Here is a 26,290-nt window from a genome sequence, read left to right on the forward strand (position 1 = left end):
ATGGACTGGTTGGGGTGGTATGTGACCTCGAATGTTCATTTACATTGTTCAGGGGATAGGTACCCCATATATTTTAGTTCTTTTGGGTCTAATGGAGGTCACCAAACCCTACCCTTTGTTCTTTTTGTTCCCAGCATATAATGGTGGGAGTAATTAATTGACCCTTTTCTGGGGTCATCCAGAAATATTCATCCCAAACTTGGTAGAATTGTTCAACATACCTAGAGGCCTGTCCTCCCTTGCCTGGTCAGGGAGCTTTTTTCCTTTTGTTCTTTAAATATGAGGTATAGGCTTTTGTTACTCCTATGAAACTGGTGTTTACATCAAATGTAACCCCATGACCTGAGTCTATTGACTGTAGGTCTGGCTTACACCAAGAGAGCAGGGAGAGATTATGATTGACAAGAGAAAGGAAAGTCTCTTTTTGTTGTTCCCAGAAAAGAGCAGAGTGGTTTAAAATCTTGGCAGAGCGGTGACACTCGCCAGGAGAGTCCGTCCATCACAGACGGAGGCACAGCCCCATGTACCCAACAGTTGGAGGTATTGTGGAAGCCCACGTAGAAATGTGCCCATGAGCTGAAAACGTCCTGAGTTGAAACGGAAGTTAAATTCAAAATCATGTTGATTGGGCCAAACAGCAGGAGTTGATTTTGTGGCTTCATCCTGAAGGGGCTCATCTGGGATCTTCTTTTCCTTCTTCTTAAGGATGATCTTAGTCTCTCCAGGGTCAGTGGGGTCCCTCTGTGCAGTCCACTCAGCGTTTTCTGGGTCTGCGTGGGTTTCTCTTCACCCTCATATGATGGATCCAAGGGGCAATACCTGCAACTTTAACTGCAGTAGGGGTAGTTAGAATAACAGTATAAGGGCCCTTCCACCAAGGGGCTAGTAAATCATGTTTCCAGTCTTTAACCTGTACTTGCTCACCAGATGTAAACTCTTGAATCTGTTCCCCCAAGGGGAATGGCTCTCTTTCTCCTACAAACTTATATGCATGACTAATTACCTTATCTGTCTGTTCCATCTGCACGAAATCTCATCCCCCCCTTACCTGAGGCAAATTGGTTGACACCTGTTTTATTATGGGAGGGGGCCTCCCATACACAATTTCATATGGAGAATAGCCATGGGACTGTGGGGTCATCCTGAGTCTGAGCAGAGCCATCGGAAGCAAGTCCACCCAGGAGCAGTCAGTCTCTGATCCATTTGGAAAGTGTGTCAGTTTTGTTCCACCATCCCAGAACTCTGGGGCCTATATGCAGTGTGTAGTTTCCATTTGATGTTTAAAGTTTTGCTTACTTGTTGTACTAAATCAGCTACGAAAGCCAGGCCATTGTCCGATCCAATGCTGGTAGGAAATCCAAATCTGGAAACTTATCTCCCTAAGAGGGCACTGGACTACTTCAGATGTGCTTTCAGTCCAGGTAGGAAAAGCTTTTACCCATCCTGAAAACGTTCATACCATTACCAGCAGGTAACAGTAGTGTCAGCGAGGTTTCATTCTAGTGCAGTCCACTTACAGTGTTTGAAAGGCAGCATGCCTTTTAGCTGAATTCCTGGAGGTTTCTGTCTGTGCCGAGAGGCAGCATTGACCTGTGAGCACACAGTGCAATTCTGAGATTTTGTCCTGCATAGGGAAGAGAGGTGGGGAACCAAGAAATATTTTCAAATTAGCTCTTCCAGTTTATCATGGCCTAGGTGGGTCTCTTGGTGTGTTTGGCTTAGTAGAGTGGATTGCAACTCCTCCAGTACCAATAATTTGCCACTTGGCAATTCCCACCATCCCTTTTCAGTCTTGATGGCCCCTTCTGCTTTGGCTAGTTGGTTTTGGGCTTCAGTGTATTTTGGAGAGTCCAGCGTTAGCTCAGGCAGCTCCGCCAATATGAGAGCTTTAATAGGGGCTTCACTTGTCACCCCCAAGCCCTCGGCTGCTTGTTTAGTGGTCTTATCTGCCAGTCTATTTCGCCAAGCCCAGGGGTGGCGGGGGGGGGGGTATACTCTTTTTGATGTCTCGGCAGTGTATGACTGCAACCCTTTCTGGTTCCCAGACAGCATCTAATAGGGTCAGAATTTCTTCCTTATTTTTAATATCTTTTTCACTAGCTGTCAAAAGGCCTCTCTCCTTATACAGAGCCCTGTGTACATGTAATGTGGCAAAAGCACACTTGCAGTCGATATAGATGTTTACCTTCTTGCCTTTGACAGCTGGAGTGCTCGAATAAAGGCCCAGAACTCAGCTTGTTGAGCAGACCAGTGTTGTGGCAAGGAGCCAGCTTCAGTGACAGTCTTTTCTGTGACTGTGGTGCAGCCTGACAACCTGACAACCATTGTCCTTGTTTTATCGGGCTAGTGCCATCAGTGTAGAGGATCCAGTCAGGGTCTGGAATTGGTCTCGGAGGTCGGGTCTGCTAGTGTAGGTTTCTTCCAAGACTTCCCGCAGTCATGAGGAAGTCCACCTTCTACCACCAGAAGAAGTATATTGCTGCTGCTACTAAGTCATTTCAGTTGTGTCCAACTCTGTGTGACCCCATATACGGCAGTCCACCAGGCTCCTTTTTCCATGGAATTCTCCAGGCAAGAACACTGGAGTGGGTTGCCATGTCCTTCCCCAGTGCATGTGTGCATGCTAAGTCGCCTTAGTCGTGTCCAACTTTTTGTGACCCTGTGTACAGCAGCCTGCTGAGCTCCTCTGTCCATGGGATTCTTAGGCAAGAATACTGGAGTGGGTTGCCATTTCCTTCTCCTGGAAGGAGTGTGGCTGGGTTTAAAGTCTGGGAAGGCTCAATACAGAGGTTAGGATTTTTACATAACAGCCCTTGATATTGAATAATTTCTGAGTTTCACAGCCATTTGGGGGGGGTCTCTTCGTAAGGGTGTGTTGACCTTATGTGGGACTCTTACGACCAGATCTTGGCCTAGAGTCAATTTAGTAGCTTCTCGTACTAGTAGAGCAACTGCTGCAGTTGTTCACAAGCATCCAGGCCACCCAGTGGTGACATGGCCAGACCACTTTCAGAGATAGGCTGCAGGTCTTGCCCACGTTCCTACAGTCTGAGTTAACATTCTCATTGCTGTTTTGTCTTTTTCAGTTACGTATAGAGTAAATAGCTTGGTAAGGTCTAGCAGCCCTAAAGCAGGGGCTGATGTAGTTGCCAGCCTTGGTTCATCAAAGGCTTTTTGTTGTTTTTGGTCCAATTTAGCAGATTCTTCTCAGGCCTTGTCAGGGGTTCATGTAATGGCTGGACTGTTTGGGAATACCCTGGAATCCAGATTCTGCAAAACCCAGTAGCTCCTGAAAACTCTCAAACCTGCCAACGAATCTTAGGTGTTGGGATTCTCAGGATCACCTCTTTTCTGGACTGGTCTGATAACTTGTGCTCTTCTTTAAAACAAAGCCTAGATACCTTACCTCCTCTTTGCAGACCTGTGCCACCTTCTTTGACACCTGGTAACCTGGTTCCATCAGCAGTTGGAGCAGTGCTTTTGTCCCTTCCCAGCATTTTTCCTTGGTCTCAGCAGCCAGTAGCAGGTCATCCACGTATTGTAGGAGCCAACACCTGTACTTTTCCAGCTGGAATGAGTCCAGGTCAGAAGTCAAGGCTTCCCCTCCAAGAAGGGTCCGCAAATTCTTAAACCCTTGTGGGAAGATGAGTCCAGGTGAGCTGTTGTTTGATGCGCCCTATTGGATCTTTCCATTGACAGGCAGAGATTCAGACTCTGGGATGAGACGTATACAGAAGAAGGCATCCTTGAGATCTGGGCAAGTGTAACTTCAGTATTCGGCTGGAGGAGGCTAGGTAAGGTAGAGGGGTTTGGAACAGTGGGGTTGACTAGCTGGAGATCTTGTACAGGCCTCTAGTCCTGTCACACTTCCTTTTTGACTGGCAGGGTGGGTGTATTCCAAGCCAACTGGCACTCTACCAGAATGCCCGCTTGTTTCAATCTATTGATGTGGGGCAGTATGCCGGCCCAGGCCTCTATCGGTAGTGGGTACTGGCACTTTCTAACCAGGATGGTGCCTGGTTTGAGTTCTGTTATCACTGGGGCTTGATGTTTAGCTGGCCTGGGGGGTTATCTCCTGCCCAGACCTCAGGGAATAATTGAGTTTGCTGTCTCTCAACCTCTTCACTGGTGGCTCAGACAGTAAAGTGTCTGCCTACAATGCCAGAGACGTGAGTTCGATCCCTGGATGGGGAAGATCTTCTGGAGAAGGAAATGGCAATCTGCTCCAGTACTCTTGCCTGGAAAATCCCATGGGAGGAACCTGGTAGGCTACAGTCCATGGGATCACAAAGAGTCGGACAAGACTGAGTGACTTCACTTCAAGCTCTTCCAGCCCACCCTGCACTTCCTGCGGAGGCTTATGCAACCTCCACTCATCTTGGGGGTATTGAGAGACAGAGCCAATAAGTCATAGTACCTACCTGGAAGGTGGGCCTCTTCTCAGGGGAGAATGTCACTTGTGCTCTCAGTTTGGAGAGCAGTTCTCTTCCCACCATGGGTAGTGGGCACTCAGAATTTAGAGGAATTTGTGAACCACTTGTCCGTCCCCCCCCCCCCCCCCCCCCCCAATCTGGTATGTTCTGGGCTGGCAAAATGACTTAATCGTCTCTTCTCCTGATAACTCAGTTACAGCTGTAGTCTCTTGGACAGTGGTGCCACAGGTTTTGTTACTACTGACAGTTCTGCTCCTGTATCCACCATAAAGTCAGTGTTTTCGTCCCCCACTTGTAAGGTTACCATGGGCTCTCGAGGACCTTGTATCTCTGAACCCTGGCAGCCCTGTTTAATTCCACGTCAGCAGGGCACACAACTGCTGGAGCTTTCTCTTCCGTCTGTGCCTTAGGACATTCATTCTTCCAGTGGCCAAAACCTCGGCACTGGGCACACTAGTTTGGCTGTAACAGGGCCCAGGGCCTCTGTTGGGACTGGTTGAAGGACTGTCCTGTCCCTGGAATAGGAAGAGGTTTTTCCGGAGGGCCCAAGATAGACTTTCCCAGAGCAGCAGCTAGCATTGCAAATCTCTGGTCTGTTTTGTTCCTCTTTGTATCTCTTTTCATATTTCTTTTTTTATTTCCGTGTCCTTGTTTAAGAACACTGTCTGCTATTTCAGTTAACTGGGAGCTGGACATGGATAGTACCCCTTCTGTCTTTTGAAGCTTTTGCTTAATATCGAGATATGCCTGTGAGATGAATGCCAAGTTTACAACAAGCTGAGAGCCCACAGCTTCTGGGTCCATAGGTTTATAAAGTCTCTACGCTTCGCTGAGCCTCATAAAATTCAGAAGGTGATTGATTTCTGTTCTGAGTTACCGAAGCAGGTTTTGACATGTCCACTGGCTTACGGGTCCCCTCTTCAACCCTTGTGTAATGGCTGTCTGATATCTGTCTAGTTGAATCCTCCCTTCTTCTGTGTTATAGTCCCAGTTAGGTTTATTGGTGGGGAAGGCTTGCTGTATCCATGTATCTGGCTTTGCAACACCTTCTGGAACCATCTCTCAGAACCATTCTTTTACTTCCGTATTAATCTTATATCCCTCCTCAGTACTGAAGAGACATGTCAGTAATTGCATGGCATCATCCTTTGTTGACTGATGGGTGTGAAAGATGGTTTCCATCAATCTAGTAATATCTCTGGGTCTTCTGAGTAAGGGGGGGGTATGCTTTTGCCGCTTAAATATGTCAGTTAATGAGAAGCTACAGGAGTTTGATGGTATTTACTGTCCTCCCCTTGCACCAGCGGTTGTTGGACTTCTCTAAGAGGCATCTGTAGTGGTACCTTTTCCCCTGGCTGTCTGGTAGAGCAGTCTCTGCTTAATCCCAGTGTTACCCTCCCCTCATACGATAGTACTTACTGGGAGCAGAGGATTGAGCTTGGGGCACATGACATCAGCATTGGTTGAGTCCGGTGGGTTTTAGCTTGTTGCCCCTTCAACTAAGGTTGGAGTTTGCTGGAATGGAGGCTCTGCAACCTGTGGGGCTGTCGGGAGGACTGGTGAAGGTGGAGATGCTGGGATGCTTACCAGCCTCTGGTCAGTTCTCTGTGGGGAGGCTCTTGGCACTGCAGGAAAATTGGTTGGTGGGATCATCATCCATTATGGTGGTGGGGGACTTTCTTCACCCTTCTGAATCCTGTAAGATCTCCTTTTCATCTTTGACTACCTTTTGGGCCATTAATATCTTCCCCTCTCCAGTTTGGATATAAAATTGAGCCCATTTCAGGGGGCGGGGAGATTCTGGGCTATCCCTAGTCGAGAGTCTTATGTATGGGAATTGATGGGGCTGTTGAGGTTTTCCTTTAACTGTCATAGACTGTCTTTATTAATTAAGTTCATAATGTTTTCTGGAGGCCAGCCGACTCCCATCACAGGCCATTCAACCTGGCAGAGAATGCAGAGCTGGTTGGGCATCATCTTTGTCCTGTCAAGTCCCATCAAATCCCTTTTTGAAATTTTTAATCATGTTTTCTAATACAGTTGCTTTAGATCAGCTTTCTCCCATTTATCCTACCTTCTTATTGATGTTTCTTTCTTGGCTCTCGGTATCCCAGGTGTTTTTGGTATTTCCACTTGATGAAACACTTAAACTGCCAGTCTGCCTCTTGTCTAATAGGGTCAAGAAGGGTCTTACCTGCTAAGTCCCAGAGGTTGAGGGAAATCAGGCATTGTCTTTCTTGCGGCCTTATTTGTTTATTTCTGTTTCTTGCTTGTATAGTCTTGTTAGGAAGTATGTTTCTAGGACTTTATCCATGTTTTGTAGGTTATTCAATTGTTGACATGTACCTGTTCTTATTGATTCTGTTTCTCTAATGTCTGTAGTAATGTCTCTTTTATTTCTGATTTTATTTTGCTTTTTTTTTTCAGTCTAGCTAAACATTTGTCAGTTTAAAACAGTTCCTAGGTTTGCTTATCTTTTCTATGTTTCTGGTGACTGTTTTGTTTCTTTCTGCTATGTCCTTCTCTTTCTTTCTGCCAACTTTGAGCTTAGTTTTTGTTCTTTTTCTAGTTCCTTGAGGGGGAAGGTTGTTTATTTGAGATGCTTATTTTTCATGTGAATTATTTGCTTTTGCTGCATCTAATAAGTTTTAGTGTGTTTTGTTTCCATTTTTGCATTAGAACATTTTATATTTTAATATGATTGATTATTTCACAGGTGTTTTGTTGTTAGTTTCCCATTTTCTTGGTACTGATTTTTCATTTCTTTTTTCTTTTTGAAAAATAAATTTTAATTTGAAGATAATTTCTTTACAACATGTTTATGGTTTTTGCCATACATCAACATGAATTAGCCACATGTACATGTATGTAGAGGATTGTGTCATCTGCCAACAGTGAAAGTTTTACTTGTTCTTTTCCAATCTGAATTCCATTTATTTCTTTTTCTGCTCTGATTGCTGTGGCCAAAACTTTTAAAACTATGTTGGGTAGTAGTGGTGAGAGTGAGCACTCTTGTCTTGTTCTTGATCTTAGAGGAAATGCTTTAAGTTTTTCTCCATTGAGGAGAATGTTTGCTGTAGGTCTGTTGTTATGGCTTTCATCATGTTGAGGTATGTTCCTTTTCTGTCAGCTTTCTGGAGGATTTTTATCATAAATGTTTGTTTCATTTTGTCAAAGCCTTTCTCTGCATCTACTGAGATAATTGTATGATTTGTATCTTTTAGTTTGTATTATGGTGTGTCATATTGATTGATTCGCAAGTAATGAAGAATCCTTGAATCCCTGGAATGAAGCTGACTTGGTCATGATGTATGGTCTTTTTGATATATTGTTGGATTCTGTCTGCTAGAATTTTGTTTAGGATTTTTGCATCTATATTAATCAGTGATATTGGCTTGTGGGTTTATTTTTAATTGGAGGCTAATTATTTTACAGTATTGTAGTGGTTTTGCCATACATTGACATGAATCAGCCATGGGTGTACATGTGTTCCCCATCCTGAACCCCGCCACCACCTCTCTCCCCATCCCATCCCTCTGGGTCATCCCAGTGCACCGGCCCCGAGCATCCTGTCTCATGCATCAAACGTGGACTGACGATCTGTTTCACATATAATATACATGTTTCAATGCTGTTCTATTAAATTCATCCCACCCTTCCCTTCTGCTGCAGTCTCTGAAAGACTGTTCTATACATCTGTGTCTCCTTTGCTGTCTCGCATATAGGGTCATCATTACCATTTTTCTAAATTCCATATATATGCGTTAGTATACTGTATCAGTGTTTTTCTTTCTGACTTACTTCATTCTGTGTAGTAGGCTCCAGTTTCATCCACCTCATTAGAACTGATTCAGATGTATTCTTTTTCAGTTCAGTTGCTCAGGTGTGTCCGACTCTTTGAGACCCCGTGCACTGCAGCACACCAGGCCTCCCTGTTCCATCACCAACTCCTGGAGTACACCCAAACCCATGTCCTTTGAGTTGGTGATGCCATCCAGCCATCTCATCCTCTGTTGTCCCCTGAGTTTCTCCTCCTGCCCTCAATCTTTTCCAGCATCAAGGTCTTTTCCAGTGAGTCAGCTCTTTGCATCAGGTGGCCAAAGTATTGGAGTTTCAGCTTCAACATCAGTCCTTCCAGTGAACACCCAGGACTGATTTCCTTTAGGATGGACTGGTTGGATCTCCTTGCAGTCCAAGGGACTCTCAAGAGTCTTCTCCAACACCACAGTTCAAAAGTGTCAATCCTTCTGCGCTCAGCTTTCTTTACAGTCCAACTCTCACATCTATACAGACCACTAGAAAAACTATAGCCTAGACTAGATGAACTTTGTTGATAAAGTAATGTCTCTGCTTTTTAGTATGCTGTCTAGGTTGGTCATAACTTTCCTTCCAGGGAGTAAGTGTCTTAATTTCATGGCTGCAGTCACCATTTGTAGTGATTTTGGTGCCCAGAAAAATAAAGTCAGCCGCTGTTCCCCATCTATTTGCCATGAAGTGATACAACCGGATGCCTTGATCTTAGTTTTGTGAATGTTGAGCTTTAAGCCAGCTTTTTCACTCTACTCTTGCACTTTCATCAAGAGGCTCTTGAGTTTTTCTTCACTTTCTGACATAAGAATGGTGTCATCTGCATATTTGAGGTTATTGATATTTTTCCTGGCAATCTTGATTCCAGCTTGTGCTTCCTCCAGCCCAGTGTTTCTCATGATATACTCTGCATATAAGTTAAATAAGCAGGGTGACAATATACAGCCTTGACATACTCCTTTTCCTATTTGGAACCAGTCTGTTGTTCCATGTCCAGTTCTAATTGTTGCTTCCTGACCTGCATATAGGTTTCTCAAGAGGCAGGTCAGGTGGTCTGGTCATCCCATCTCTTTCAGAATTTTCCACAGTTTATTGCGATCCACACAGTCAGAGACTTTGGCATAGTCATTAAAGCAGAAATAGATGTTTTTCTCGAACTCTCTTGCTTTTTTGATGATCCAGCGGATGCTGGCAATTTGATCTCTAGTTCCTCTTTTTTTTTCTAAAACCAGCTTGAGCATCTGGAAGTTCACGGTTCACATACTGCTGAAGCCTGGCTTGGAGAATTTTGAGCATTACTTTACTAGCATGTGAGATGAGTGCAGTTGTGTGCTAAGGAAGACTTTTTAATCTCTCCTTGCTATTCTTTGGTACTCTCCATTCAAATGGATCTTTTCTTTTCACTTCCCTTCTTTGAATAGCTATTTGTAAGGCCTCCTCAGACAGCCATTTTGCTTTTTTGCATTTCTTTTTCTTGGGATGGTCTTGATTCCTGTCTCCTGTACAGTGTCACAAACCTCCATCCATAGTTCATCAGGCACTCTGTCAGATCTAGTCCCTTAAATCTATTTCTCACTTCCACTGTATAGTCATAAGGGATTTGATTTAGGTCATACCTGAATGGTGTAGTGGTTTTCTCCACTTTCTTCAATTTCAGTCTGAATTTGGCAATAAGAAGTTTATGATATGAGCCACTGTCAGCTCCTGGTCTTGTTTTTGTTGCTGACTGTATAGAGCTTCTTCATTTTTGGCTGCAAAGAATATAATCAGTCTGATTTCAGTGTTGACCATCTGATGATGTCCATGTGTAGAGTCTTCTCTTGTGTTGTTGGAAGAGGGTGTTTGCTATGACCAGTGCATTCTCTTGGCAGAACTCTATTATTCTTTTTGCCCTGCTTTAGTCTATACTCCCAAGAGTAAATTTGCCTCTTACTCCAGGTGTTTCCTGACTTCTGCTTTTGCATTCCAGTCACCTATAATGAAAAGGACATCTTTTTTGGGTATTAGTTCTAAAAGTCTTGTAGGTCTTCATAGAACCGTTCAGCTTCAGCTTCTTCAGCATTACTGGTTGGGGCATAGGCTTGGATTACTGTGATATTGAATGGTTTGCCTTGGAAGCAAACAGAGATCATTTTGTCATTTTTGAGATTCCATCCAAGTACTGCATTTTGGACTCTTTTGTTTTCCATGATGGTACTCCATTTCTCTAAGGGATTCCTGCCCACAGTAGTAGATATAACGGTCATCTGAGTTAAATTCACCTATTCCAGTCCATCTTAGTTCACTGATTCCTAGAATGTTAACATCCACTCTTGCCATCTCCTGTTTGACCACTTCCAATTTGCCTTGATTCGTGCACCTAACACTCCAGGTTCCTATGCAATATTGCTCTTTACAGCACTGGACCTTGCTTGTATCACTAGTCACATCCACATCTGGATATTGTTTTTGCTTTGGCTCCATCCCTTCATTCTTTTGGACTTATTTCTCCACTGATCTCCAGTACCATATTGGGCACCTACCGACCTGGGGAGTTCCTCTTTCAGTATTGTATCATTTTGCCTTTTCATGGGGTTCTCAGGGCAAGAATACTGAAGTGGTTTGCCATTCCCTTCTCCAGTAGACCACATTCTGTGAGACCTCTCCACACCATGACCCGATTGTCTTGGGTGGCCCACATGGCATGGCTTAGTTTCATTGAGTTAGACAAGGCTGTGGTCCATGTGATCAGATTGGCTAGTTTTCTGTGATTATGGTTTCAGTGTATCTGCCCTCTGATGCCCTCTCGCAACACCTACCATCTTACTTGGGTTTCTCTTACCTTGGATGTGGGCTATCTCTTCATGTCTGCTCCAACAAAGCGCAGCCAGTGCTCCTTACATTGAACGAGGGGTATCTCCTAACAGCCGCCCCTCCTGACCTTGAACGTGGAGTTGCTTCAAGGAGTAAACATCTTTTAATTTCATGGCTGCAATCACCATCTGCAGTAATTTTGGCGCCCAGAAAAATGAGTTAGCTGCTGTATCCACCATTTTACCATCTATTTTCCATGAAGTGATGGGACCGGATGCCTTGATCTTAGTTTTCTGATTGTTGAGCTTTAAGCCAACTTTTTCACTCTCCTCTCTCACTTTCATCAAGAGGCTCTTGAGTTCTTCACTTTCTGCCATAAGGATGGTGTCATCTTCATATCTGAGGTTATTGATATTTCTCCCAGTATATCAACCAGACCTTGGTTCCAGCCTATGATTCCTCCAGCCCAGCATTTCTCTTGATGTACTCTGCATATAAGTTACATAAGTAGGGTGACAGTATACAGCCTTGAGGTTCTCCTTTTCCTATTTGGAACCAGTCTGTTGTTCCATGTCCAGTTCTAACTGCTAACTTCCTGACATACATACAGATTTCTCAGGAGGCAGGTCAGGTGGTCTGGTATTCCTATCAGGTTAGGGCTTTTCATGGGATAGTTGTCTTTCTTTTTTCTTTCCTCTCTCTCTTGCTATCCCACAGTTTGGGTTGCTGTCTCACCTTAGTTCCCTTAGATTGCCCTCAGGGTATTCAGGCCTTATTGTTACTCTAAGGAATGCAGCCTGTACTGCTCTGTTCAGCCCCTGCTTGCTGGTCATGGATCTGAGTACTGGGAGTTGCCCATTAGGCAGGTAATCTGTGCATTTTATTTATTTATTTTTTCATTTTCCTCCCGGTTATGTTACCCTCGGAGATTCCAAAACTCCCCCAACCCCCCATGACAGGTTTTCCTGGTGTTTGGAAAGTTCTCCTCTTTTAAGACTCCCTTCTAGGGAGGGTCTCTGTCCTTACCTCTTTAGTGTCTCATTTTATCTTTTATATTTTGTCTTACCTCCTTTTAAAGACAACTAGCTGCTTTTCTGAGTGCCTCATATCCTCTGCCAGCATTCAGAAGTTGTTTTGTGGAATTTGCTCAGCGTTCAAATGTTTTTTCAATGAATTTGTGGGAGAAGAAAGTGGTTTCCCCATCCTTTTCCTCCGCCATCTTAGGACCATCCCTGGCCTGTAGTTTTATTTTTTTGTGGTATCTTTGGTTTTGCAGTCTGGGTGATGTTAGCTTCAAAGTATGAGTTTGGGAGTTTTCCTACCTCTCAAATTTTCTGGATGAGTTTGAGTGGGATAACTCAGCCCTCCTGTAAATTTTTGGTAGGATTCAAAATTCTACCGTTTTGTTTTGTAGGATTTTTTTGTTGAAAGATTTTTGATGATTTCTCATTTCATACCAGTGTTGTAAGGAAAGATACTTGCTATAAATTAATTTTTCCTAAGTTTGATAAGACTTGGGACATATATGAAGAATAGTCCAAGTGTGCTTGAGAAGAATGAGGATCCTGCTGCTTGGATGGAATATCTTGTTGGTTTTGGATGGTATGTGTGTTAGATCCATTTGATCTGATGTGTAGTTCAAATAGTATTTGTAGATTTTGGATTCGGATGATCTGTCTGTTAAAAGTTGTTATATTGAAGCCTCTGGAGACTTATTAGTTATTTTAATTTATTTCTCCATTCAAAACAAATACTAATGAATTTGAAATAAGAAATATATTACAGTATTGGAAAGTTATACTTCCATAAGGCGAGAGTGGGATGTTTCAAGAGAACAGCATTGAAACATGTAAATTATCTAGGGTGAAACAGATCACCAGCCCAGGTTGGATACATGAGACAAGTTCTCCGGCCTGGTGCACTGGGAAGACCCAGAGGGATCGGGTGGAGAGGGAGGTGGGAGGGGGGACTGGGATGGGGAATACACGTAAATCCATGGCTAATTCATTTCAATGTATGACAAAAACCACTGTAGTGATGTAAAGTAATTAGCCTCCAACTAATAAAAATAAATGGAAAAAAAAATAAAATGGAAAGAAATATATTACAACAGTAAGACTTCTCCATTTAGTATTTGCTTAATGCAAGATGCAGTGTTGGTTTCATACATATTTTTGGTGTATGTCTGGATGCATTGGCCATTTATCATTACATAAAAACCTTCTATTCCATTTTTGAGTTACTGTGGTTTTGTCTAATGTATAGCTATCTCTACTCTTTTTTAATTTCCTCTTGAAAGGAATATCTTTACCCAACTCTTCACATTTAGCCTGTTTTTGTCCTTAACTCATACAGTGAGTGTCCTGTGTACAGCATATAGTTGGTGGCTGAGTCTTCTTTTTTCTTTTTCTTTTCTAACCGATCTAGCCACTCTGTCCTTTGATTGGAAAATTTAGTCCATTTAACATCAGGGTCGTTAATGATACTTAAAGACTTACTATCTTACTCTTTTCTGAATTTCTTTGTTTTTCCTTCTGATTATTTTTCATAATGGTAACTTTCTTCTCTTTTACCTTTTATGTATCTACTGTAGGTCTCTGGTTAACAGTATGAGGCTTAACAATAATCTTATGCACCTAATGATCTGTCTTAAGTTGATGACAACTTAAAACTTTATTATATACAAAAGCTCTGTCCTTTTACTCCTCACTGACATTTCTGTTATTACCGTTTATCTTTCTTATATTGTATCTTCATCTAGAAATTGTAGCTAATGTTATTGTTTAATAGTTTTTGTCTTTGATTTATAGAATAATTTATTATTGTCCTACATGTCCTTCAGAAATGAAGGAAAGTTAGAATTTACCAAACAGATGCAAAAGAGTTCATCACCAGTAGACCTGCCTTATAATAAATACTGAAAGGAGTTCTTCAGACTAAACATGAAAAATAGTGTTGGGATGGGAGGAATGGGATAAATTGGGAGATAGGGATAGACACTTAGACACTATTGATAGCATGAATACAGTATATAAAAACAGACAGCTAATGAGAACTTACTATAAGGCATGGAGAACTCTGCTTGATGATCTTTGTGACCTAAATGGAATTCCAAAAGGAGGAGGAAGTAAATGTACACATACTGTTGATTCACTTTGTTGTGCAGTAGAAACTAACACAACACTGTAAAGCAATATAGTCCCATTTAAAAAAAATTCTTTTAATACTAGCTTCTAGATTACATTGTTTCTTCTGAGAAATACATCTATAACTTTAGCGATGACATATTAGAGAAATTTTTCTCTTTGCTGCTTTTAAAATTCACTTGTTTCCCTTTTTGAAAGTTGAATTATGTGTCTTTAGATCTGAGTTTCATAATTTAGGATAAAATTCAGGGAATATAGAACATTTGGATATCCAGATATTTTACAGGTTAAGGAAACCATTAGTTCCTTGAAGCCATTGTTCTCCTCTTTCTTTCCTCGTTTCCTGGGATGCCAGTAGTATATAAGTTGCGTTCTATAATGATATCCCATAGTTTTTAATCTCTGACTAGTTTATATGAAGGTCATGTCAGCAAATTATTTTCTTGTGCTTGATCCATTTTGCTTTTCATGCTCTCTATTGAGAGATTCCCCCCCCACCCCGCCCCCATTTCATCTCCCTATATTCTTTCAGAAATTTGTTTGGTTCTCTTTTATAATCACTGTCTTGAACTTAAACTTCCTTATTTATGTGTAGCTTTCAATGTTCTGTTTAGTTTTTCTATGTTTTCTTTTAGTTCACTGAACTGTCTTAAAATGATTTCATAATTTTTTTTGTCATTTTGCAGATCTCCATGTCTTTTGGGTTGATTACTAGAAAGTTACTGTGTTTCATTGGTTGTCATGTGTCCTTGATTTATTTTTAATATATGTTTAAAATTTATTTAGCTTTAGTTAAAGGATGATTGCTTTACAACATTGTTTGATTTTTGCCATACATCAACATGAATCAACCATAGATGTTCATATGTTCTGTGAATCAACCATAGATAAACATGTTCCATCTCTCTTGAACCTCCCTTCCTCTTGCCTCACCATCCCACTCTGGGCTGTCACAGAGCACTGGCAGTATTCTTTGGGTGAGAATTGTAGAAAACTTATTCTACTGTGATGTATCCAAATTGAAATTTTATTAGAGCTAATAAAATGATTTTTGAAGGGAAATTTGAAGATGCCTTAAATAATACATCATTTTACTTTTTCTTAAGCTCATAAGACATTTTCTCAATTACCATTTTATAATTGCATTTTTGAGAGGATAAAGAAGACAAGCTAGAAAGTTTTGAAGAGAGGAAGCAGTGACAATTTATTTAGAAGTATCTATCATATTTTTATGATTGAAAAATATTTATTACTGTACTTACCATGACCTTTTTATTTGAAGCATTTGGATTAAAAGTCATGAAATAGGTTGTCTTGTGAAAATGGATTGGAAATGTCTTAGGGATGACATCTTGGAAATTAATCTTTAATTACAATTGAGTTTTTTTACTTGTATATTCGTTAAGGACTATGTGGTTAAAATGTCAAACACTGAGAGATATATCAAGAACCGTGACATACGCTTTAGGGAAAAAAAAAAAAAAGAATGAAGTGAACTGTCATCAGAGGGAGGAGTTTTTTAAGAATTTCCTTTTTATGGGGACGTACATGTAAGAGTCCCTTGGACTGCAAGGAGATCCAACCAGTCCATCCTAAAGGAGATTAGTCGTGGGTGTTCATTGGAGGGACTGATGCTGAAGCTGAAACTCAGCATGGCCACCTCATGTGAAGTTGACTCATTGGAGAAGACCTTGATGCTGGGAGGGATTGGGGGCAGGAGGAGAAGGGGATGACAGAGGATGAGATGGCTGGATGGCATCACCGACTTGATGGGCATGAGTTTGAGTAAACTCCAGGAGTTGATGATGGACAGGGAGGCCTGGCATGCTGTGATTCATGGGGTTGCAAAGAGTTGGACACGACTGAGCAACTGAACTGAACTGGTGCTAAGTAAATCATGACCCCCCCCCCTCCCCCGCCCAATAAACCTCAGCTTTCTGCTCCCTCTAATCTACCCACTTATTTTTTAGGCATGTGCTAGGTACTTTGCATTCTTGTATTTTAACTTGTTTTTAACTGGCTATTTCTTCTACCATAGATTAAATTTTGTAGATGACCATCATCTTTATGTTTAAATGCTATTATTTCAGTCAGTAGGAGAAAGAGGAATTCTTGCTTATGGTTTCAGACATCCTACAAGTGGAACTTTGGTTTTATTATGTTCAAAGATGATTTTTTTTTTCTAGCTGCTACCAAATCATTTGTTGCCTGGAGAATATAAATATGCTTTGAGAATTATTTCTGCAATCAGAAGGTCAGTGAAGGGAAGTGATTGTAAGCTAAGCAGAAATCTCAAGCATGTTTATCATTGTAATAAATTTTTATCTTTTACCCTTCTGTAATTCTTTGGTAGGAAGATGGTAGTCTGTATTAAATTCAAAGATGTAATAAGAATTTTGCTGAAATCCCCTCAGTACAAAGTTTGTTTAACTTGAATCTTAAAAGGGTCAGTTACTGTTAATGGAGAGGAAGCTAGAGGGTGATTCTGGAGTACAAAAAATGCTCTGTACCTTATTCTGAATTATGCTAAAAAAAATACACATGTATAAATTAAACTAAACATTTATTATCATTTACTGAAATGCAGCAGAAAAGAAACAGACTTCATAGATAACAAACTGTGATTGCCAGTGAGAAGGGAAGAAGAAAGATAAGGTAGGAAATAAAGAGGTACAAACTATTAAGTGTACGATATATAAGCTCAAAGACATGTTGTACCACACAGGGAACACAGCCAATATTTTTTAAGTAGAATATAACTTTCAAATATTGTTGAGTCACTATGTTCTATATTTGAAACTTACATCATAATTGCACTCAGCTGTGCCTCAATTAAAAAAAAATTATGTTGTTTATATAGCTTATACTGTGATTAAAACAGAAAGTCCCCAAGCACTGTCATCCTGGTTGATCTACTTTCCTTTCTTGTGATATAATTGTCCAAATATTTTGCAAAATCATGATGTTTCCTTTATTTTACATTGATAGGTTTCTGATTAATCAATAAGTGTGACTATTTCAGAAGTATAAATATCACAATGATATATATAATATAAACAGTTAATGTTTGGTGTACTTTATTCCCTGGTTTAGGAGCTGTGACTAATGAGAATCAGAGGCCATGGATGAAGATGAACTTGAAATACAACCACAGGAGCCAAACTCATGTTTTGATGGAATAGGTATATCTGTTTCGTGGTTGTTCCACTTTCCATTTGCCAGATTTGGAATTGTTTATCTATAGGATGGATTTTTAGATTGTAATTTATGCATACTTAGGTATCTTCTTATCCTATCAAAAATCTCACTGCCAACTCATTCTTGTCAATAATACCATCAGTATCAAATTCTTAGCTGTTAACTTTAGTTATTCTCATTTTTCCCAGTTAAGTCCTGTTAGTTATTTCTGCTGGTATTGGTTTTCTCTCTTTGCTGTAACGCATTTCTACAAATTTGGTGACCTGTAAAATGCATCAGTTTGTTACCTCACATTTTTGTAGGTTGGAAATTCATATACCATGTGACTTAACTGTCATTTATGTAGAATTTCACAAAGCCAAACTCAGGGTGTTGGCAGGGCTTCATTCTTTTGCTGATTGCCTTTTTTTTTTTGGCTTCTGGAGACTGCCTGTATTCCTTCTCAGGTTTTACATGTGTTTCTCTTTAGCAGTAGCAAATTTGAGTCCCTATGAAGTTTTGAATCTGATGTTGCTTCCTGTCACATTTTCTTGGCTCCAGCCAGCAACCCACGCAGGATAATCTGCCTGTATCTTATTAACACCCCTAACTCCATCTGCAAGATTTCTTTTACTGTGCCACACACATATTTTCTAGATCCAAGAATTAGGATTTGTATATCTTTGAGGGACTCTTTTGCCTATCACTCTGGTTCCCAAACATTTAAGCCTCTCATAAGTATAAAATCCATTCATCCTCTCCTGAGGTTCTCAGATTTGGCATCCAAAATGCTCATCTGAAGTTAAGAAAAATCTAAAATAGCATCTAAATCAGATGTTCAGGATACACTGGATATAGTTCATTAGGTTTAGTTCAAGGTTTGAGTTCCTCTTCATCTGCAGTCCTGTGCAGCTGAAGAAACAAGTTATCCACTCCCAATGTAAATGGTAGGGTACCCTTGAATATCCTCGTTCATTCAGACTGTGAAAGGAGGGTGAAATGGTATTAATAAAGTTCAAAAATAACTGGGTAGGTTAATGTAGTAATCACCATTAGGTTTCAAATCGTGGGCATGTAATGCTGCCTTGAGTCATCCTTCCCTTTTTCATCAAAGATGGTGTTTTTCAACTGAGTAGTTTTGTCTGTGTGCTTCTTACTACTAGAATTTAGAGTGCCAGCTTTCCTTATATTTTTTCTGTTGTCTTTACTCCAGGCTAATAATACAAACTAGTATTGATTCTGAAAGTATAAACTTTCAAAGAATTTTGTGAGTCTCTTCTCTGTTTCATGGGCATTTCCTTTACTAGAGAAGAGATTTATCTACATATCTTTCACAAATAATACCATTTCTTTTTTACTTTTGCCAAGATGATTGAGGGACAATACTGTAAACTCCCTAGAAACATTTTAGTTTGTTTAATGGTGTGAGGCACACCATTTATAGCCTCAGAAAGACCTTATTCTCAGACAGCTTGGTCTGTCTGAAATTTCAGGGCCATGTAGAGTCACAAACAACTTTTTCTGTAGAAAGTTTTTTCCTCACATCACATCACCCCAGGTTTAACTCTATTTTTATTTTTTCATCTGTTGAGACAGAATATCCCAAATTAAGTCCTTCTACCTTTTTATTTATTCTTCTACAATTTCCTTTTCTTTCCTTGAATTTAGCTTAGCAGCAGAAAGAAACCAGCTCACAGTAGCAACATCACTAAAAGCTCCTGAGCTAAATATCTGAGTTAAATTTGACAAGTTACTCTTTCCATGGACTTGCAGGATAGTTTTGCTAATAAGCTATACTCATCACAACATAACAGTGTGTTCCTTTCTTTAGTTTTTAATAACGTGTTCCTCACTAGTTTTGAGCTTTTATTAGCAGTGTTTTTTTATTTATTTTAATTGGGGGCTAATTACAATGTTGTAGTGGTTTTTGCAGCACAGTCACATGAATCAGCGATGGGTGTAACTATGTCCTACATCCAGAACCCCTTTCCCACCTCCTTCCCCAGTCCATCCTTCAGGGTTGTCTCAGTGTACCGTCCCTGAGTGCCCTGTCTCATGCATTGAACCTGGATTGGTGATCTGTTTTACATAATGTTTATATACATGTTTCAGTGCTGTTCTCTCAAATCATCCCACCCTCACCTCCTCCCACAGAGTCCAAAAGTCTGTTCTTTACATCTGTGTCTCTTTTGCTGTCTCACATATAGGGTCATCATTACCATCTTTCTAAATTCCATATATATGTGTTAATATACTGTATCAGTGCTTTTCTTTCTGACTTACTTCACTCTGTATAATAGGCTTCAGTTTCATCCACCTCATTAGAACTGATTCAAATGTGTTCTTTTTAATAGCTGAGTAATATTCCATTGTGTATATGTACCACAACTTTCTTATCCATTCGTCTGCTGATGGACATCTAGGCTGCTTCCATGTCCTGGCTATTGTAAGCAGCATTAGCAGTATTCTAAAGTCTAGATTTGTATTAACTATCTGTACGTGTTGACTTAAGTGTTAACTCTTAAGTCCATGCAAGAATTTTCTGCCTTGATTGGTTCTTCCTTCTGAAGTTTTACTAACGTGAATTGTTAGCATCCGTATTTCTGCTTGTCGTCTATTCAAGGGGAAATCAAAGCTATTTGACATTTGTAGGAATCTGTCATAGTGGCCCTCCACACTCTCGTATCCAAAATCTGTATTCATTTCTATGCCAAACTCTATAAACAGATAAAACAATTTAACACAGTGAAATTGTACATTTCACAGTTTCCATAGTCAGAAATCTGTTGTGGCATAGCTATGCTATTTGGTTTGGATTTTATGTGGCTGAAATCATGGTGTCAGCAGAGTTTTTCTGGGCTTTGGGGATGAAACTGTGATTTCAAGCTAATTCATGTGGTTGGCTGAATTCACTTTCTTTCCATTGTGGAGCCAAAGTCCCTATTTCCTTGCTGGCTGCTCTTTGCTCCTTGCTAATTGTGTACCTTCTCCTGCTTTTCATGTACCAATACCTCCCTCCCGTGCCCATCCGCAGGAACTGAGAATTGCATGTCTCTTAAAATTAATGTTCTGCTTCAGCTCTCTGATACCAGTCTAGTGAATTTCTCTGCTTTAAGAGACATGTAATCAAGTTGGATTTTGGTTCATGTAATCAAATTGGATTTTGTAAAAATCCCACCTAAATTTTGTAGTGAAATCACACTGTTTTAAGATTCCTTTGATTATATGCCCAAAGTACTCATGGCCCACATACATCGTAATTTGATACCTTCACAATTCCAGCCATTGGGACATTGACATTTTGCAAGGAGGGTAGGTCAGGGCAGTCTGTGTACCACACTGCTGTGGTGTGTCCTACCACTTAACCCAGGCACTTTTATCTCATTCTTAAACTATAATATTATTAAATTAGTTTCCTCAAAGTTATTTGTTTCATTAACTTTGCAAGTAGAGTACTCATCCTAAAATAACATGTGGATGGTGTCATACCTGTGTTCATCATGGCCCCAGCGATAAAGCATAAACCTGAAATCCTCTGTTTTGATAGTGTCCTATTTATATAGCCCTGTTTCTCAAAAGCTTTCCTGAAAGGAGCCTTGTGTATAAGGTTGATGGACTCTTGCTTCATTCCTCCAACTGCACAAGAATGATGATATTCATGAAGTTATAATAGTGGGAAAAAATGTACTGACATTTACAAATTACCCATGGTTCTAAGTACAGAATATTGTTAAAATGATTAACACAAGTCCTCTTACACATTCAAATTTTAAGGATTTCATTCATTGAATTTTATACGATCATATTGCTATATATTAATGAAACAGTAATTAACTTTACCAGGAAATATGTGGATTTTTAACATAAGGTTTCTAAATCCTAAGTATGTGTGTATGTTTCTTAAACAGTTTGGGATAGTCTTTTTAAAATTTCTGCTTGATAATGGTGACTACCTCTTCGATTACTTGAACATGGTGAAGTGTAGTTGAATTACAGTTATAAAAATATAAAATATAAATTAAATAAAAATTTTAAATATAAAAATATAATTAAACTTGTAAATAGTATGTGTGTTTTCCACAAGTTTCTCTAAAGAAGTTAGAGTCTTTGGAGAAACACACATGGTATTTCCTAGCTTAAGGGTACAAGGAAGCCTTGGGTGAGCATTAGCCAAGGTAGATTGAGGAATGTTTGCATATTAACCCTGTTTTTTTAACACTCTGTTGTTTATCTTTGAGTCAGTCACTTAATCGATCAGGTCTTCCATTTTCACGTGTCCTAATTATGAAACCTCTCATTACAGTTTATTCAGAACACTTCCCTTACACTTGCATTTGATCATCACAACAGTCCCATGAGGTATGCATGGCAAATACTACTGTCCTCATTTCACTGATGAGGAAACAAAAACTCAAGGGGGTAAATGACTTGTCCAGGGTCACAGACTGAATGTCCTAACTGTTCTCTGATTTAGACCTTTTTTAATCAGTTCTTTTTGCACTAATACTTTCACAGTTATGTTTTTAAGATGCAGTTTAAAGTCATCTGTTGCATAATGTGAATTATTACAAACATTGAAAACAAATTATCATTGAGTATTTTGTCAGAAGTTTTATAGAAAGAAAATGTCCTTTTGTTATTGTTTCTATGTGTAATTAGTTGGGTATTTACCTGTTTAAAGAGTTACTGCATATTATATTATTCTTTGGCCATTCTTAATCTTTTTTGTTTGTTAAAGAATCTGCTCTTAGAGCCTGCTCATTGACACAGGATCATTGGGCTAGGTATCTGTGTAAATTCAGCTTCTCTTAAGTCACAGCCAGGGACACTTAAGTAGCTAGTTAGTTAAGACTTCCATATTTCTTTTTTACTGGTCCAAGAGCCAAGATACCAGATTTGTTTTTGTTTATCTATGTCATGTTTGGTTAAGTATATTTTCTTCTTTTCTCACTCATGGCATTCTTGTGTTGTTCGAACAACTGTGAACTTGGTGAAGTCACTTAGTCTCAATCAGTTCCAATTGATTTCACCTCTCGACCTTCACTCCTTAACTAAATAATGGAGTAGACTAGAGTTTCTTATATTCTGAGGAACTACCTTGGAGATGGGAGGGTAAGGGCTCAGGAAGAGGCTCAGTGGAGGCATAATACTGTGAACTTGGTCAAGACCCACAGAGACCAACCTCAACCTCCACTGCTCCATGCTGTTGTACCTTTTTTCATCTTATGGGTCCTCAGAGCTTCTTGGTCAGTTGTCTTTCTTCCTTTCTCTGTAACTATGACATTCTGTCTCTTTTCATTATATGCCTGTCCTTGTAGTTGCTGGGAACTTTGTTTTTCTTTTATGACTGCCCTGCCTTTCTTATTTTTCTATTTCTTTACATGTTAATTGTTCAGGGTTGAGTAAAAACTGTGTGTGTTAATACTTTATTTCTTAAAGCTGTTTTGTTGTTTGACAAAGCCAAGTATATGGTCTCTTTTCCTGGTGGAAATGAAATAATATTAATATCATTTGAGATTGTCATTCATGCCTACCTGAAATTTGTCATTTTAATTTTTGTATTTTTAAGGAGCTGATGCTACACACATGGATGGTGATCAAATTGTTGTGGAAGTACAAGAAACTGTTTTTGTTTCAGATGTTGTGGATTCAGACATAACTGTGCATAACTTTGTTCCTGATGACCCAGACTCAGTTGTAATCCAAGATGTTATCGAGGATGTTGTTATTGAGGATGTTCAGTGCTCTGATATCTTAGAAGAAGCAGATGTATCTGAAACAGTCATCATTCCTGAGCAAGTGCTGGACTCAGATGTAACAGAAGAAGTGTCTTTAGCACATTGCACAGTCCCAGATGACGTCTTAGCTTCTGATGTTACTTCAGCCTCAATGTGTATGCCAGAACACGTCTTGACCAGTGAGTCTGTACATGTGTCTGACGTTGGACACGTTGAACACATTGTTCATGATAGCGTAGTAGAGGCAGAAATTGTCACTGATCCTCTGACAGCCGATGTAGTGTCAGAAGAAGTATTGGTAGCAGATTGTGCCTCAGAAGCAGTCATAGATGCCAACGGGATCCCTGTGGACCAGCAGGAGGATGACAAAGGCAACTGTGAGGACTACCTTATGATTTCCTGTAAGTCCTGGGGTATAGTGATTGTCAAAGGTGTTTTCGAAGGCTGTCTTTTCTAACTTATATCTGGGGGATATTTTCTTGTCTTAAACTTATATAAAATTAAGATAAATCTCTTAGGCCTGTTTGCACTATTGGTATAGTTTAGTTCCTGTAAGATAAGCCATAATTAAGGAAAGTCAAATGGCACAAAAATAAATAGTTTTTTCTATATAAGGATTTAGTAGAAAGATAAAAGCTGAAATCGTGGAAGAAGTGATGAGGTTGTTACCTGCTGTATTATCATTCCCACTGAAATTCGAAAGAGTTTCAGCTTGAAAAAGAAACTTTCTGTCTTTATAAATGCAGTCACTTTTGCACTTTAGGGTCTTTATCCACACTAGTGTCCCTCTTCTCCTTGAAGTAATTATATTTAAAAAAATAACTTCTCTTTTGGCTTGGAATTATATTACTTTAATGCTGTGGAATAAAGTAGTAATGCACAAGAGTATAAACAATTAATTTACTTAGATTTTAGATAGATTAGAAATTTAATACTATTGATTTTGCATTCTGCTCATAGCTGTTTATGGAATACTGGGTTTCTTCATTGTATTTACCTTAAAAATTTTTTTTTTGTTGATTAAAGTCACCTGGGGAATAATTAGAGATAGTTTAGCTTATACTTTTAATAGTTAATTTAGTAGAATCACTGTTTGTAGGGGTTTGCTCTTTTCTAACTTCAGTTTTTCTATATATTCCTTATATTAATGAGGTTCAGTTTGTTGACTAGATCCATCATAGTTGCTGATTTAAATTACTTGTTTATCCTAAATTGCTAGCTCATGGGAAAACTGTTTTCTTTGGAAACAAGTTCTACTGTGTAGATGGAGTTAAGAGATTCCCATTAATTCTGAATATAAGTCTTTATCCCTTCTGTATTGAGCATAGCACCGTTAAAAGTTACCGCACAAATTTTGGGGGCAGAGATGTTAAGCATTTATACATCCCTTTTGTGATCAGGCATATCATATAGCCCAACATTATAATTTTTTGCATGCAACTGAACTTGCTTAATAGCTGTCACAAATCTCATTCTGCTGGTTTAATAAATACTCATTGAACTCCTTTTGTGTATAAAACCTTATTCTAGATTAAGTATTGAGGTTCTTAATAATTTATAGTTTCTGACCTTGATTGTATTTCTGAAGAAAAAGGGGATGGTTAATATTTATCACAACTAATTTAGGTTTTAATTTTAATGTAAACTTAATTAGAATATAAATTTTTTAAAGGTGATTTTTATCTAGAGATTTCTGTTTCATTGGTATGTACTTGTTTTTGGCTTCTATGAAATATACTTCTTTTTATTCTCTATTATTTAAAACTCTGTGGGGAAAAGGAGTGCTTGGCACCTGTTTTGTTATGAATGCAGCAAAGTTATGGTCTAAGCTGATTTTATACATGATAGAGAAACCTGAGACATTGTTATTGACAGTGAATGTTATTAATAATAATAGGAAGTTTCTCAGTTCTTTGATGTATTTATTCAACATGTGTAGATAAAAGAATGTAAACAGATGTCTATTCTCTTTCTGGAAATGACAGTAAGTTATTAAATCTAAATGCCTAAGTTTTTATACAAAGTGTTGATCTTGTCAATTTTCTTCCTTCTGAAGATCTCCTTTAATGACAGAATAATTCTCTTTTATTATATAATAATGTATCTAGACTCATAGGATTACTTTTACAGCACAATGGCAATATATAGTCTTGCAGTCTTGATGCTACTGTTGATTTTAAATTGACAATGTCTTTCTTGAGGATAGAATTTGATGCATCTACTTGTTGCAGCTATCTCTACCATCAAACTATGCATATTAGGTGTGAAATATTTATTGAATACATTAACCTTATGGCTGAAATTCTGTCATTATCATGCCCCCTACAGGGACATCTATTTTAGATGTTTTAATCAGTTGGCCTGGTATTATGGTATTAGTTTCCAATTAATTATGATTGTTATATTGAACATTTACTATAAAGAGCTTCTGTGATGAGTGACTAAATGAAGCCCAAACCTTATCTAATACATTAACTTAGATGATGCATACAGTTTATGGTTTATTGCTTCTAGTAGTTATTAGAATACAAAGGATGATGAAATACTTATTTCACTTATTTTATATTTTTAAGTTCTATGTGTATATTCCTTTGTTCAGTAACTAATTGGACATGTTATATACCTTACCATTGTAAGCTCACTACTAGGTGCTTTGTTCGTTCTTAGAATTTATTTTAACATGGTAAAACAGAATAACAGTTTAACATACATAGGAATTGTTTCTGAAAAATGAATAAGGATATCTTAGGGATTATGTCCTACTGAGAGTCTTTATTTTTGGTTTCACTCTGTCTCTGTTATTGCACATGGATTCTCTCTGGTTGTGATGAGGGGAAAGTACTCTATAGTTGTGGTATGCAGCCTTTTCATTGTGGTGGCTTCTCTTATTGCTGAGCATGGGCCCTGGGACTTGGGGGCTTCAGCAGTTGTGGCACATAGGCTTTGTAGCTCCACAGCACGTAGGATCTTCCTAGACTAGGGATAGAACCCATTTTCCCTGCATTGGAAGGCAGATTTCTACCCACTATACCACCAAGGAAGTCTTTTTTTTTTTTTTTAAGCTTCTCAGCAGTAGCTGCTTTATTTTTTTTCTCTTATTTATTTATTTATTTTTATTATTTTTTTCCGTTTATTTTTATTAGTTGGAGGCTAATTACTTTACATCATTGCAGTGGTTTTTGTCATACATTGAAAT

The 26,290-nt window shown here is 39.1% G+C and overlaps 1 protein-coding gene across 6 annotated transcripts in view; it reads left to right on the plus strand.

The window, feature by feature from the left end:
* The window catches only part of LOC110143881 (zinc finger X-chromosomal protein), a 66,318-nt gene that overhangs the window by 26,029 nt on the left and 13,999 nt on the right, over nucleotides 1-26,290 (plus strand). For 3 of the 6 annotated variants that reach the window (XM_020903650.2, XM_070464604.1, XM_070464603.1), the window contains exons 2-3: nucleotides 17,273-17,361; nucleotides 22,926-23,495. In XM_020903650.2, the coding sequence (XP_020759309.2) occupies nucleotides 17,301-17,361; nucleotides 22,926-23,495 (631 nt within the window). In that variant the 5' untranslated portion in view covers nucleotides 17,273-17,300. Of the gene's footprint in view, nucleotides 1-3,721; nucleotides 3,795-16,766; nucleotides 16,835-17,272; nucleotides 17,362-21,659; nucleotides 21,716-22,925; nucleotides 23,496-26,290 lie in introns of those variants that run through there. The other 3 variants (XM_020903651.2, XM_070464602.1, XM_020903653.2) reach the window with 3 other exon arrangements.

Source organism: Odocoileus virginianus, unplaced genomic scaffold, assembly GCF_023699985.2.
Source record: "Odocoileus virginianus isolate 20LAN1187 ecotype Illinois unplaced genomic scaffold, Ovbor_1.2 Unplaced_Contig_32, whole genome shotgun sequence".
NCBI lineage: Eukaryota > Metazoa > Chordata > Mammalia > Artiodactyla > Cervidae > Odocoileus > Odocoileus virginianus.